The sequence below is a fragment of the Perna viridis genome, chromosome 1 (assembly GCF_037379345.1).
Source record: "Perna viridis isolate PV_CMFRI_1.1 ecotype Kerala chromosome 1, ASM3737934v1, whole genome shotgun sequence".
NCBI classification, from domain to species: domain Eukaryota; kingdom Metazoa; phylum Mollusca; class Bivalvia; order Mytilida; family Mytilidae; genus Perna; species Perna viridis.
This window is the reverse complement of record NC_142445.1, coordinates 16,345,592-16,360,153: the sequence shown is the minus strand read 5'-3', so window position 1 is coordinate 16,360,153 and position 14,562 is coordinate 16,345,592. Positions and strand designations below refer to the sequence as shown.

General features: G+C 34.1%; 2 protein-coding genes across 2 annotated transcripts; one reads left to right on the top strand and one right to left on the bottom strand.

Moving 5' to 3' along the window:
• Nucleotides 1-1,122: 1,122 nt before the first annotated feature.
• On the top strand, nt 1,123-6,242 carry LOC148627470 (uncharacterized). Its single transcript, XM_088573726.1, has 3 exons — nt 1,123-1,326; nt 2,295-2,480; nt 3,461-6,242. The coding sequence occupies exons 1-3, from the start codon at nt 1,197-1,199 to the stop codon at nt 3,784-3,786; spliced, it is 642 nt and encodes a 213-aa protein (XP_088429852.1). The 5' UTR covers nt 1,123-1,196; the 3' UTR covers nt 3,787-6,242.
• A 2,332-nt stretch (nt 6,243-8,574) lies between these two features.
• LOC148627469 (uncharacterized) lies at nt 8,575-13,863 on the bottom strand. The gene is made up of 3 exons (XM_088573706.1): nt 12,660-13,863; nt 9,902-10,012; nt 8,575-9,010 (listed from the first exon to the last, which is right to left on the bottom strand). Exons 1-3 carry the CDS (start codon nt 13,732-13,734, stop codon nt 8,868-8,870), a joined length of 1,329 nt encoding a protein of 442 aa, XP_088429832.1. The 5' UTR covers nt 13,735-13,863; the 3' UTR covers nt 8,575-8,867.
• Between the last annotated feature and the right edge of the window lie 699 nt (nt 13,864-14,562).

The window sequence follows — 14,562 nt, the reverse complement described above, 5'->3', positions numbered from 1 at the left end:
TTCCAGGGGTAGGGGTGATATTTTTAACATTTTTTGAAAATCCTTTCTCGAAAATTATTTTTTCGTGGTTTATTTATGTAGAAAATTAAATTATCTATTGAATGATACCAAATTTGAGACGTTTTAGTTGAGCAATAACTTGTAGAGTGGAATTTATGTGACTTTGTCCGAAAAATCGAAAATCCCATTTTTCGCATTTTTTGATAAATTTTGACTACGAAAATCGCCAAAATTCATCGAAAGAGCCACAAAAGTATAAATTGTGATAAAACTAAACAGAAAATACCAAATAAGCCATTTTTACTTAAGCATTAATACTCTAAGGGTTTTGATATTGAAAAATATGTCAATTTAAGCGATTTTTCGGCGGGATAGAGGTATATTTTTCGCATTTTACCGCAAAACCCTAGGTGTTACCGCAACCTTCTTTATACTATTGTAAAGCTGAGACATTGGGCTATACGATGATATCTGTATTTGTTTAGTTTATTTAAACATGCTATCACAGGAAGGCTTAGACTCGCAAACAATTAAGTCACAAAAATCTTGGCTTTTTGACCCAGAGGAGTACAAATATAGGCTAATACTGAAAAAGAATCCGATAATATTCTTTGGCGACAAATTAATTCGGTAATGGGAGGTATAAAGGTACTTAAAAATCACCATGAAGTTGATGATTGGGTTGTGCACGGTGGACCCTCCCAGTCCATGGACTATTGGTGAAGTGATTCATGTTATAGAAAAACCCACCATTCAAACAATGCTTTTCAGTCTATATATGCTATACATTCACATAAAGATAATCTTTTCTGCATTCAGATCTGCACTTTTTAGAAAATCTTACATTTATCTCCCACTAAAATCAACAGACTCCTATGATTGCTGGACTTAATGCTCCCTGCTGTAAGTAAAGGAGTAATTGAAAATAATAGTGACCAATTAAACATTTAAAGCTGCCTTAATCACTTGCATATTTGGTTTTCTTTTGATTGGTTCACATGGTGCGTACTGACTTGAAAGTTTTCTTACGGAACATTATATTTTATGAATTTTTGAAATTTCCCGCTTTTTAACTGGCTTTCTTGACGTGTAGTTATTTTTAGTATCACACGTTTTCCAATCAATGACACAATTCTGTGTATTAAACTACACAAGTCGCATGTAAACAATACGGAAATACACCTTGGAAAACGAAAATGGGAGTTGGAGAAGGCTGTGGAGGGAGGCCAAGGGCGAGGGCGAAGAATGATCGGAAATACATTCCGGCTATGCCGATGCCTGTTGCTGTTATTTGTTGTATTTTAAATTTTCTTGTCCCTGGGCTTGGTAAGTGAATCATACAGTCATAATAAATCGTGACATGGCGAATATCAATGAGATTTATATAAAAAATATTTATTTATTATTATACAAATTCGATGTCTATTTAATCTTGAACCAAGCAATTAATATCAGAAACATTTCATCTAATTTTTCACTCATATTTATCGTTATGTGTGTACGTATTCCAGGTATTACAGCGCTTTTTTTAGCCATTTTTGCTTTTCCGTATTTTAAAATCTTACCATAAAATGCCTAAATATGCAGTATTATATAGAGATAGGTATTGGTTTGTATTCCCTTTTGTAGATCTTTCCCTTTAGGTACACATGGATAGCATGTAAAGTACCATAACGTATATGTATACATGAACATACCGCTGAAATAAACGACAGAAAAAAGGCGAAGTCATTTTACCTGTCACTAAAGTTTTCATAAAAGCAGATGCATAAGTAAATATTGAAGTGTATGGATATAACTTTTCGAGAACAAGTATTTTTTTACGTGGTTCACTTATGTAGAAAATTAAAATATCTATCGAATGATACCAAATTTGAGACGTTTTAGTTAAGCAATAACTTGTAGAGTCGAATTTATGTGACTTTTGTCCGAAAAATCGAAAATCCTATTTTTCGCATTTTTGGATAAATTCTGACTACGAAAATCACCAAAATTCATCGAAAGAGCCAGATGCATAAGTAAATATCGAAGTGTATGGATATAATGCCAGACGGTGTACTTTTCGAAATCAAGTATCTTTACTTCGGCACAATCTTTAAAAAAAATATGAGCAACGTAGAAGAACCTGTCTTAAATTTCTCATAGTACAACATCTTGAACCCTCTTTAATATACTTGCATGCATTTGTGTAATAAAGAGAAAACGAATTGATAAGTAATAAAAATTGAAATGAAACAGACATTGCTTTATGATATTAAACTATAATAGTAGTAAGTATTTTAATTTTATTCCAGGAACAATTTTAGCTGGATTATGTGTTTGTTGCTGTGCCCGAACCGAGGACATGTCATGTTGTGAACAGTTTGGCAGTTTTTGTCTTAGTATAATAATTGGACTATTACAGATTGTGTTAGCACCTGTTCTATTTGTTGGTTGGGTCTGGAGTTGTTTTTGGGGAGTGTCATTTATAGGAATGTCAAGTAAGTGTTTTCTACTGATGAAATGTCTAAGATAATTCCATCTAAGAATCAAGTTGAAAGAGAGAATAGACACACGACATATCTGATACATGCTTGCCTTTTGTACAACTTGTTATAGTTAAAATGCATTTAGCTGGTTCCCTACATAGATAATAGTCCAAAACATGTTTAGGCAAGAAGGTTTTGAACATATTAAACTTGGAAAGTTGTGCAACTACAAAATCTTGTGTAAGGACAAACCTCATACATATCCGGTTGAAACAACTGAGTTTGAAATATTTTTTTTAAAAAAATCGCTACTTCAATTTTAGTGAAGTATTATTAAAAATAACTACAGGAAAATTTTCGGTAAAAGGTAAGGTTAATGATTATTTATAAATGTACAGTATTCCTCAAACTAATTAAAAGACATGTGCCATTATTGAATGTAAAGTAATCAAAGATTTAATTTTAGTTGGATTGAGTATTCCTTAGAAAACGGAAAATTACAGAAATTTAAAATCATCTGTTTTAAGTAAGGGTTTACTATTAAGAGAGCCTAAAAATCAAACTAGTTGCATTATATCTTGCATGAATTTTAGACAGAAATGTAAGCAGGAAGGAAACAGTCTTTTTATTGTAACAGCTTTGAGAATAAGCTTTCTTGTTGAACTTAAGGACCCACTTCCTCTCTACCAAGTCTGTCTCTGTCATAAGTACTTCTTACACTTAACACTTCAAAATACTGTTTTATATTAGTGCCACTTTTTAAATTTCAGAAGGCCTATATTAATTCAGGTAGTCTAGTCACAGGGGTCAGCTCCAATATCAAATATGCAGTTTATAAAGTACATGTATATAGTTGGTCTAGTTATGGCATAAAATAACAATATACAAAAATAAATAGAAAAAAAAAGAAACATGTATGAGCACAATTTGTTTAGTACTAAGACAACATTTAATAATCAAATCCTATGAATTATTGTGTATCCATTTTACAGAAGAATATTACCATGATAACAAACCCTTTGATGATGGTAATACAGTGGTCACAAACCAACCACAACCAGGGTCTTCAAGCTATGCTCCTGGACAATGGAGTTCACCACCTGATGGTCCATATTCAACACAGCCAGGTCCAGGTCCAGGATATCCACAAGGAGCTGGCTATCAAGGACAATCAGTTCCACATGGACAGTTTGGTACCCAGAATTCCCCAATGCCATCAGCACCACCAGAAGAACATGAATACTTACCGCCTACCGCCCCAGCTGGTTACCCAGAACCTCCTCCTCCATATCAAGTGGATGATCCCCATCCTACGTAAAATTAATGCATGTTTACCATTATCTTGAAACACACTTAAATTCACTCAAAAGTGAAAAAATTCACAAAGAGACACTAACATCGTGGGAGATCTGGGTGTGGAGGAACAGTTTGTCAGGTATGATGACCAGCATTCTTGGTGATTTTTGGGGGCCTTGTGCAAAGTTTTTGCGCTGTGTATCTTTTCAATGCAAAATATGAAATTACATTCAATTCCTTGATGTGATATAGTGTTATAAATATGGTGCTTTATTAACCGTTCTTTTTATTTCTTTTATAGTCTTGTCTTAATTGTGAGGTGTATAAGTACTATAGTATGGTACTTCATTTTAAGTTGTGTATGTAATATTTTAATAATGATCTGATTTATGTTCTTTGTTTGGAGGTTATATATTGTCAAGTTAATGTTAGGAAACAGTTTCACTTTTCAATATATAATGTATAATATATTTGGTTTTATTGAAAAGCTATATTTATGTTTTTGGTTGTTCAGGCCTGTGTTCAAGTTTATTTATGTGGTAGTAACTTTCAAGCATATGAATGGTATTTTTTAGATAAAAAATAAGCTTATAATAAGTGCATAATTTATTTTTACATGATGTAGAATGGTGAATTATATATAATTAGGCATTTAATGTTTTAAACTGTTTTATACTTCAAGTAACTAAATAATCACATTTAATTAACATCACATTCCAATTATGTAGTTAACATTTTTGTCCTCTGACTTACCACTTCTTCCACATGGAGACCTTGAATATAAACATAGGAAGTAATGATTTCAGTCACTTTATTGCTCTTGGATTCTTTTGTACACTTTTGTTTTTTTTTTTTTGGGGGGGGGGCAGAAGGGGCTGACTCAGCTTAATATTAAACCTCCATTTTGCAGGGTGTTGTTGACATGTATTGTACCGCGTCTACCTTGAGTTACATGTATGCTCTCCCTTTGAACTGAAAATCCTATTGCTCTTTCGAGTAGTACATGAAGTCTTTAGGGTGACTTATGGTAGAATAGGGCTAGGGGAATATTACAGCATTATGTAAACTAGTCAACTTTAAATATCTTAAAAGTTCTATAAAAGTCCCTGTCACTTTGATTTAAGAAGTCTCTAAACTTCTGCAGAGTTAATCTTCTAATTATCTGACTGGCCTGTTTTATTGTGCATCTTTATCACAGAAATTATGGAGGTATACAGAGCTACATTATGTTAGAAAAAGTAACGTATCTCATCAACACACGAAGTTATCACTGAAATTCCAGAAGTATGTGGCGTTTATTAGTATAATTTAAAGTCTGCATAATCTTACACTGAGAAAATAACGTATTGAAATTGTTCGTGTTTGATACATTTCGTCTGTCATTCCTTTTCTCCATTTGACCAAGTTCCCATTTGTTTAAAATACTTTGTCAACCCCAAAACTAGTAAGGTGAAAACCAGACAAAGGGGAAATAACCTCACCGAGGACATTATACTGTTCTTGGACAATTTTGTACATAGAATACTCTGGGCTATATCATGTTATATTTGACAGGGGGTTGCCTTACTTATATGCATGATGTGAGTTTATATAAAACCTGGTTTTACGTTAATACTCATTGTATAAATACCAGGTGTTTGTACTAATTTTATCCTTTGATGTATCTGTTGATAGAACTAGGCATTTTGTTATTTATTTTAATGCTTAAAACATTTCCCAATACTATTTTAATCTACATTTATGCATCTAAGTAGAATTAGACTGATTAAATCCATCACTCATTTCATATGCTACATAAAACACCACAGTAGAGAACATACTAAGGAACAGTTTGCACTTATTTTGATATGGTCAGTTTTTGGTTCCTCTTGTCACATATTTCTTGAAAATATATCCAAGTGATTTGTCTTATCTATTTATATCTATATATTAGTTTTATTCATCATTGATTCAGACTATAACATTTAGAGGGTTGCCATTTTTGTTATCCAGCCAACTATGAACATTTGTAACTTCTGGTGTATCAATAGCCGAAACAAAAATGAAACAGTATTTTTCTTCCGAGAGCTTAAGAAATTGAGTGTGGAGTTTGACTTTAAACAGTCAGGATTCAGGTCTAATGTTGACATATCCTAAAAAAGCAAAACCCTTGGTAGTTTTTGTCTTAGATTTGATGTGTTTGGGACAATTGTTTGTATATTTACTAAATTAGGAAGGATTATACAAAAAATCCTTGTTTGGATTAAAAATCGTTTATTTATTATATATTACAATACCTCTGTTATTTTTTTAAACTTGGTAAACGATTTTAAAGTTACCCACATCCCCTTTGGGAGACTTCTCAGAGTACATTAATTTCCGTTTTTTACTTCTAATACTTCTAATTTACACTTATATTAGTGAAACGAATCATGGATGTACACATTATATTTTGTTAAGTATGTGTTATTTAATTTTTCATTAAATTGATAAAACCAACATGTCGAATGTTCCATTGATGGCAAAGGCTGCTCTTGTGTAGAGCTACATATACAAGGAGGAGAGCTGTACAAATGTACCGTAGTGGCAATAGCTTGGAATCTATGGTTTTGGCGAAATAACGTATTGTGAAATTGTCGAAAAGTTCTTTGAATGATTAAGGCGAATAGTCACGAATCCATTGTACAAAATATTTTAGTATTAATTTTGAATCATTTCAATATGGCAAGTCGTGCACCTGTGCACGTATCGACCCACAATGTTACCTTCAGATAGAGTATAACGAGAATATATACGGTGTAGATGTCAGAGAGACAACAACCCTACCGGGATGAAAATATCAGCCCAAGGCCACATATTGGTCTTCAGTGAACGACAAGGAAACCCTCATACCACAGAACAGGCTGCAGCTGACCCCAAAACATCATTATATACAGGTACAGCGAAAGAGTTGCCCCTGTATACTCCAGTAACATAAAAATAATCTAAAGGTGTAAACGAAACAAAATGTACACAAGCCATAAATTCCAGACTTGAGAGAGGCGCAAAGAAAAGCGGAGGGTTTAAAGTACTTTAGTGTGATCACAGCCCTCCCCCTTTAAAATCTGGCCACTGTGGAAAAACTATTACACAAATAAACACCTAAAATCAATTCAAAAATGCAATTTTTTTATTAATGTCGCTGCTAATAATAACAATGTTTAAAGTCATTGGTGTCGTTTAAATGCTAGATTAATATCGAGTGCAAATATTTACATTTATACCGACTTTTTCTTACTTTTTTGTACCACACCGCTTTTGACCATTTTTACGCGTGCGCGCGCACACGCATACATGCACATAGATACACATGGATAATTTGAAAACGTTCACACGCTTAAAACTAACTTTAAACCAGAAAACCACAGGCTCTTGGGACCAGGTTTTTTTTATCTAAAATATTTTGCCATATTTTGAGTTATTATGTGCGTTCTCTGACATGTCCGTTTGCTATTCCATGCTGTTTATACTATGCCCACTTATATATAGTCTATATACTTCTCTAACTTTATAGACGAAACACTGGGCATAGTATAAACAGCATTAAAAAGCAAACGGACATGTCAGAGAACACAAATAATAACTCAAATATGGCAACAAAATGATTTAATGATATTTCTGATAAAAAAATCCTTGTCTCGAGAACCTGTGCAGATAACCGCACGTCTACTCTGTAAATTGTCACGTTTTCAGTGTTTCTTCACTTTGTGCAACTTGGAAGATAATTGGATACAATTTTTTTTTAGAAAAAAAAAGATTCTAGGAAAAGGGATATATATTACTCCTACAACACAGGGGGTTGGAAATTCGTTCCTCCATACTCTTAACTCTAATTTCCGAGCGTCATATTGCATACTGCGCGTTCTTTGAAATCGGCAGAATTATTGTAAAATATTTACCATTTAAAACATTTTATACAGTTACTTTACCATAACACGGAATAAGGTGAATAAATAGAAGAAAAACAAATGATCTACCTGATCATAAAAATTTGCGAAACGAACATATTAAGTTAACCAACGAATTGCCTTTATCAACTTTAAGTTAGTTTTGTCAAAAATATATTGTTTTCCGTAAAATTAGTGACCTAATTCAAAATGGCAGGTCACTTTGATAACTGTCTTCATTACAAATGTTTTCTAGGTGCTTAACAAAAATTAGGATTTTTATCACTTGATTTCCGGTAGGTTAAACTTCTTTTATAATAACAAAAGAATTAAAATATTTTAATGCACATGATTAACTAATTCAAATTTGCGGTGCATTTCAACATGTCAAATGCTAGAGGTTAGGATGGCACCAAGTCAGTAAACTGCTTGCCAGACAACCTCAGCACTGCAGGAGTAGGAAATATATATAAGGGTCTGAAAAATTCCCAACGATGTTAGAACTGTCAAATTTGCAATGCAAATTTTTTGTCGCTCCCTCCGCGCGGGACTCGAACTCGTACCGCTGTGACATCTATGGCAACACCGCCTACACAAAGTCCAGCGCCCTAGACCACTCGGCCAGCTGGGCTATATAAAATATAGCTTTCGCTGACCGGGTCATTCCTCCTCGTAGGATTAATCTAGGGCTGTAACTTAGTACACTATGCATGGTAGTACGGGACAGTTCATTTAGGTGTTATATAGGATAGAGGATCAAAGAAATGATGCAGGTCACAACAAATCAATATTATACAAACGTCTCAGAATGTGACGACTCTATTCGCTACACTGCTCCATCGGATCAAATTGATAAAGGGAAATAATGTAAACTTATAAACGGGTGTGAAAAATTTCCAACGATGTTTAACTGAGATCGGAAACCATTTATTTAAAAGAAAAATAAGCTTACAAGCTTTATTTATAACAACGTGCACATTATGATAATGGATCTTAACATTTAATATAGAGCCACAATTATGTACTATATGTGGTAATTCAGAGTTTTAAACAAATGGAGCTAAGCGGCCTCCGCGCCTCGTTCGTAATAATTGAAACTCTTTTCGACAGTTGGGCTGAGAGAACCCAATGTCTTCCGAGAGACAGGCAGTGAAATCATAAGAAAAACAGCGAAAACTCCAGAATCAGCTGCATTGGTTTATCCAAGAATTTCTTTGTACATGCTGAGAACGTCTTTGAAGCTGTTTTCATTGACAACAAACCCCAGTTCATGTATTCTCTTCAAAGCCCAGGGAAGATCTTTATTATACTGAAGTGCTGCTGCCAATGTACCAATAAATGCTGAAAAAATACGGATAAAAAGATCTTTATTATACTGAAGTGCTGCAGCCAATGTACCAATAAATACTACAAAAAATACGGATATATACACTGTTTGATATAATTACGTATGCCCTTTAAAAGGCGTTAAAATCAAACAAAAAGTGATTTATGCATATCTAAACACCCTACCAAATTAACTTCTAGTTCTTTACTTTGTCATTTGGTTGTTTCACTTTTGAGCTATAAGATCTATAAACTGTACAAAAATGGTATACTTTGCAAGAGTTATTGAAGTTCTAAGTTTTTTGGGGGTTTAAGTGTAAAAGGAATATATATGGTTTTCTTTTAAATACAGATTTGATTCTAGAAAGGACTATCATTGCGTCAAAATATAGAATATGTAGACAAAAAAAAAAGCACCGTTATTTCTGTTTTTTTCTGTACCATGGATCACATGTCACAATGTCTAAATTCTATATGGACCGGTACTTAATCATACAAAATATTGCTGTATTTTTAAAATTTTAACCAGTGTAAGAACAACAATGCACCAAAATCAAAATCGAGTATACCTATCACGGATAAAGGCATCTCAACTGCCGTCTGCAATAGATCCATGTGCATTGTTAGAAAGGCAAAGTTGTGGTTCAAAATAGAACCAGAGATCTGTGGTAACAGAAAAATATGTTCCTACGATTAAACCGTAATCAAAGGAACCAAGATTCTAGCGGAAATCAAAAGAATGCAAGTAATCTAGGGATAAAGACCAGACACGGAAAATTAAGAGACACACAAAACAAAGAATATAAAAAACCAAAATAATACATACGAAGTAACAAAAGTAAATGAGCATCTCGGACTCAATAAAAACTGGGAGAATGGACCCCAAAAGATATATTGGCACTTTACCTGCTCTTTTACCGATTGCACAATGGAACAGGACAGGACCATCCCTTCCAATCTCTAATAGCTGGTCCTTGTATTGTCTGAAAGCTTCGCCGTTGTAGGTTACAAAAAGATCTGCAAAGCAAATTCATCCTGCTATTTTAAATATACAAACCGTTTGATTCTTAAGGAGCAGGGACTTGGGATCTTTTTTTTTTATCCTGGAGTTTTCCAGTTCAGAATTTTACCATTACAATTTTCATTTGATAATGGAACTTCTGTAATAGTACGAGATATTTGTTCTGGGATTATGTTCACCATGGTTTATACTTCTGTCGTTCACTTGAAATTAATTTAATCTTAGCCCCCCTCTTCCCTTTAGGGGAAAATGATAAATATCACAGTTGAGTTTTTTTTTCTCCAAGATAGTGAAATAGTTCTATTACAGTTTATAATAACATTATCCATGCATCACTATATTGTACTGGATACCAAAGAAACACCGAAAGTTAACATCGTATCAAAAGTACAGAAAAAGGAGATACATTTTGCAGTGCGGGAATTTTTTATTGTTAACTTGCTTTACTGCTTAAAATCTTTCGGAAATTAATGAAGTCTCATTTATATATGGGATGAAAATACCAACAAGAATTGTATCTTAGATTGGGAAAGTAGATAGAAAGTTGATATTAGTATAATTAAATTGTAATGTATTTTATAGACAACAAATATGTCCCGCCAAATGACAAAAAATATCTACTTATCAGGTAAACAATAAATCTTGAAATGTGCATAAATACATGCTCAGTGGCCGATCCAGAAATTCCGAAAAGGGATGTCCGCCAACTGGACTGATGGGAGTCCCGCACAGGTGGTTGCCTTGTAAGAAAAACAAACATTTCGAGCATAAGGGTGTCGAAGCCAAACAAACACACCTTGGATCCGCATGTATTTATTAATTTGTTTACTTTGAAGACTTGTTACAAGTTTTACTTGAATATTAGTGTAAACGCCTTTGAACTTTCTGATGACTCCACTTACTACTGGCTGCTCTACTATATCCCTGTTTGGCAATTATTAGTATATTTGTGATCATAGAAATACACCCAGTCAATAAACTTTATAATGAATAAATGTTTTATGATAGATGGATTTCTACAATCGGACAGGATTTGTTACATTTATCACTAATACATGTGTATTAGGTGTTGAATTTAGATGTGGAGATTGAAAATAGACTCAACCCCCAGCTGATTTGCGTAGATGGACTACTTCTTAGTTAATTATGTCCAAGCTTGAATATAATGATATCTGTACATGTCTATATTGGGTGTTGTTTTCCTTCCGGTATGACGAATTAAATTAACCTCTGACAATACAATGATTTTACTGTAAAATAGCAAAAAAACTATTTATAAGCTTCACTCGTTTTTGAAAAGTAACCTAGTTAAAACACATTTCAAGTTAATCAAAATACATGAACCCTGAATGTACTCAAATTAATAAAGCATATTTTATACAATTATAGGTTTGTCTATCAACTGATGGTATAAAGTTCATTTTCTTACGCGTTTTATACTTGATGTAGGAGCAAAATCACTTTTCATTAATTTCTAGTATTCGATATGGCGGCCACATTGAATAGTGTAAAATTGTAGTGTATAACCATGAAGTACACATGCCTATAAAAACTCTCACGTAAGGATTTAAAGAGAGAGAAGTTGCATAGAAACTTTAATTTCCTTAAATTCTACCCAAAGAAATTCCTTTCGCGCATCGTTCTGCTTGCTTAGCAATAATTATAACGCCCCAATAATCTTAATATTAGATGTACCCATGAAAATAATTTTAAACATTGAAAACAAGAGGCTCCCAGGAACCTGAATCTTTCACCTGGTTGAAGTTTGTATTTCAAGGACAATAAATTTAGCAAGGAGTTGTCCAACAATTTTGACTCAAGAAGACTTTGGTAGAACTATCATAAGGATCATTTCAGCAATTGAAAGTTTCTTTCTATCTATTATAGTTTTCAAGATAATGGCTAAAAACTGTAAAAAAACCCTTCATTTTTCATCTTTCAAGAGCAATAACTCTTACAAGGAGACGTCTGACAACTTTGCATCCTGAGTTCGAAGGTCTTATAATAAGAGCCATTTCAGTAATTGCAATAATTTTGATACACCTAACGGTTTTTGGAGATGTATGCGAAAAACTACTGTCTGATTCCTTTGTTCTATTTTTAGTAACGGTGGCCATGTTTTTCTACGAATCAAAAATCCCCACAACAGTTCTATGCAAGATACCCCAAGAAACATTCATACCCAGTGTGGTTCCAATTGGTCAAGTAGTGTCATAGGAGAAGATTTTTTAAAGAAATAACATTAAAAATAACCAAAAAATGTCGAAAAGGGCAATAACTCCAACATGGCTTAACAGATTAAAATAAAAAATTCACTACAGATAGATCTCATCATGCTGAACGCTTTCACTCGTGTCAGAATTTGGCCTAACCTAACGCTTTTCGAGATATATGCGAAAAACTACTGTGTGACCACTATGTTCTATTTTTAGTAACGGCGGCCATGTTTTTCGACGGATCAAAAATCCCCACCTCAATTTTATGTAGGATACCCCAAGGAACATTCATACAAGTTTGGTTCCAATTGGTCAAGTAGTGTCAGAGAAGAAGAGTTTTGAAAAATTGTTAACGACGACGACGGACGCCAAGTGAAGGCAATAGCTCACATGGACTTTGACCACGTGAACTAAAAAGCAAAATTACCTATAGGCATATGATAGTACTTCAACGAAGACTCTTTGAAATGTTCACGTTCAATATCTTCATTATACCCCACATCATCACCATATTCATCTAGGTTTCTGCTTTCATAGTTGACTATAGATGTTTGTGAGACATACTTCCTATCCAATGCCGGGTTAACCACCAAACTCTCTAAGACCTTTGTCGTTTGTCTGACTGGGTTGTAGTTCTCGTCATATGTATCCTGGTTATCTTTGATATTGACCAGAGTTATGGTCTCCTGAGATGGTTTATTGTTAAATGTAGTTCCCATCCTCATATTTATGACTGATTTGAAGCCAGCAGCCTCCAATTCTTTAAGATGCCCTCTTCTTATCTGACCTGCTGTAAACCAGTTCCCATAAAGAGGATGCCCAAGCCAGTATCCTAACCAGTTTTTATGTGTATTTGGTTTTGGGGGGTCTGGAACAACAGATTCCCCTGTGACAGATGCAACCAGTTCTTTAAAAGTTTGATCTGTAAAGTCCATCCCCATTAAGGCACTCATTTTATAGAATTTGTCACTGTTAACTTGTGGCTTAAAGTTAGAATTCAATTTCCCTTTCTGAGCTAAAGACATGAGTGTGACAAAAGCCACCGAATCTGGCTTGGACGCATAGAGCAAAATAGGTGATTCTAAGTGGGAGATACATTTACTTAACTTTTCAACTGCTGCTGAAGTAGTCCAATCCTCATTCTCTCGGAGTACGGTATCATAATGTAAACCTGCCACCTTAGCAATCACTTTTGCTTCATCTGACGAAGGAAGTCGTTCACCTCCAAATGATGTTGATTTAGACTGCTCGTGAAGCGAAACGATACTTTTAAACCCATTGTCCCTCGCATACTTTATTTGTCTGTCTGTTAATCCTCCTGCAACGTGTAACTCTGAAGTAATTCCTTTGGCCCACCACAGTTTCTTGGTTGGGATACTCCGTTGGTAAAAGGTGTCGGTGAGAAGCTCTGGATTTGAGCTTGACGACAAACGACGGTACACAAATCTAATGCTTTTCCTCACAACGATTTTTCTTACTTGTAATATTCTTAAACAATTCATAATCGTTCAGTGATTTTAATACTTGTGTCGCAGTACTATTTATATATAACACTAGTGGCTTACAAGCTACACAAATATACACAACGACGCGTTTATATTTACCTTTTTCAAGATAACGGATTTTGCGCAGCACTAGACAAAATTGACAAAAAGTAGAATTATTATTACTTAGTGTTAACACGCTTCAACGCCGATTTAAGTAATAGAATCAATATTCGGGTAAAGGGGAAGATATCTGCATAATTTTACGGAATGACGTCCGAATCACATATATAAAAACCAGAATGAGTGCATGAGTTCACGGTGACCACACATCGCTACTCATTATAATAAACCTGGGGCGGCTTCGAACACTTTGGAAAGGAGGGTTGTCAGCCGGGGTTCTTCAGAAAAAGGGGAAACTATTATTGCCATTTTTTGGTCAATTTTATACATAAAAATAATCCGCCACTCTAAAATCAGCTGTAACAACACTGCATTATGAAGGAATATGACTTGGATATAATAAAACATATTTTCAGCACAATTCATAAACATTTAAATCAACTCCTCCGAAATAATACATGTCTGATTGTCTAAAAAGGGGAGTAACTCTGAAGATTTTGGCCAGCACTCCAGGTCTCAGTATCGTATTAATTTTCCCATAGACTTCTATAGTGAAGTGCATATTTTTAGGATTTTTTAAAAAATATGTAAATTGATTCAATAAAACTTTCACTTATGTAGCATTTCTAAGGACATGTGAAAAAATAATTTCCCGCAAAGAAAATAGGGTGAGTCCATGAAGATCGGACAGAAAAGTAGTCTCGAACTATAAATAGCCATTTT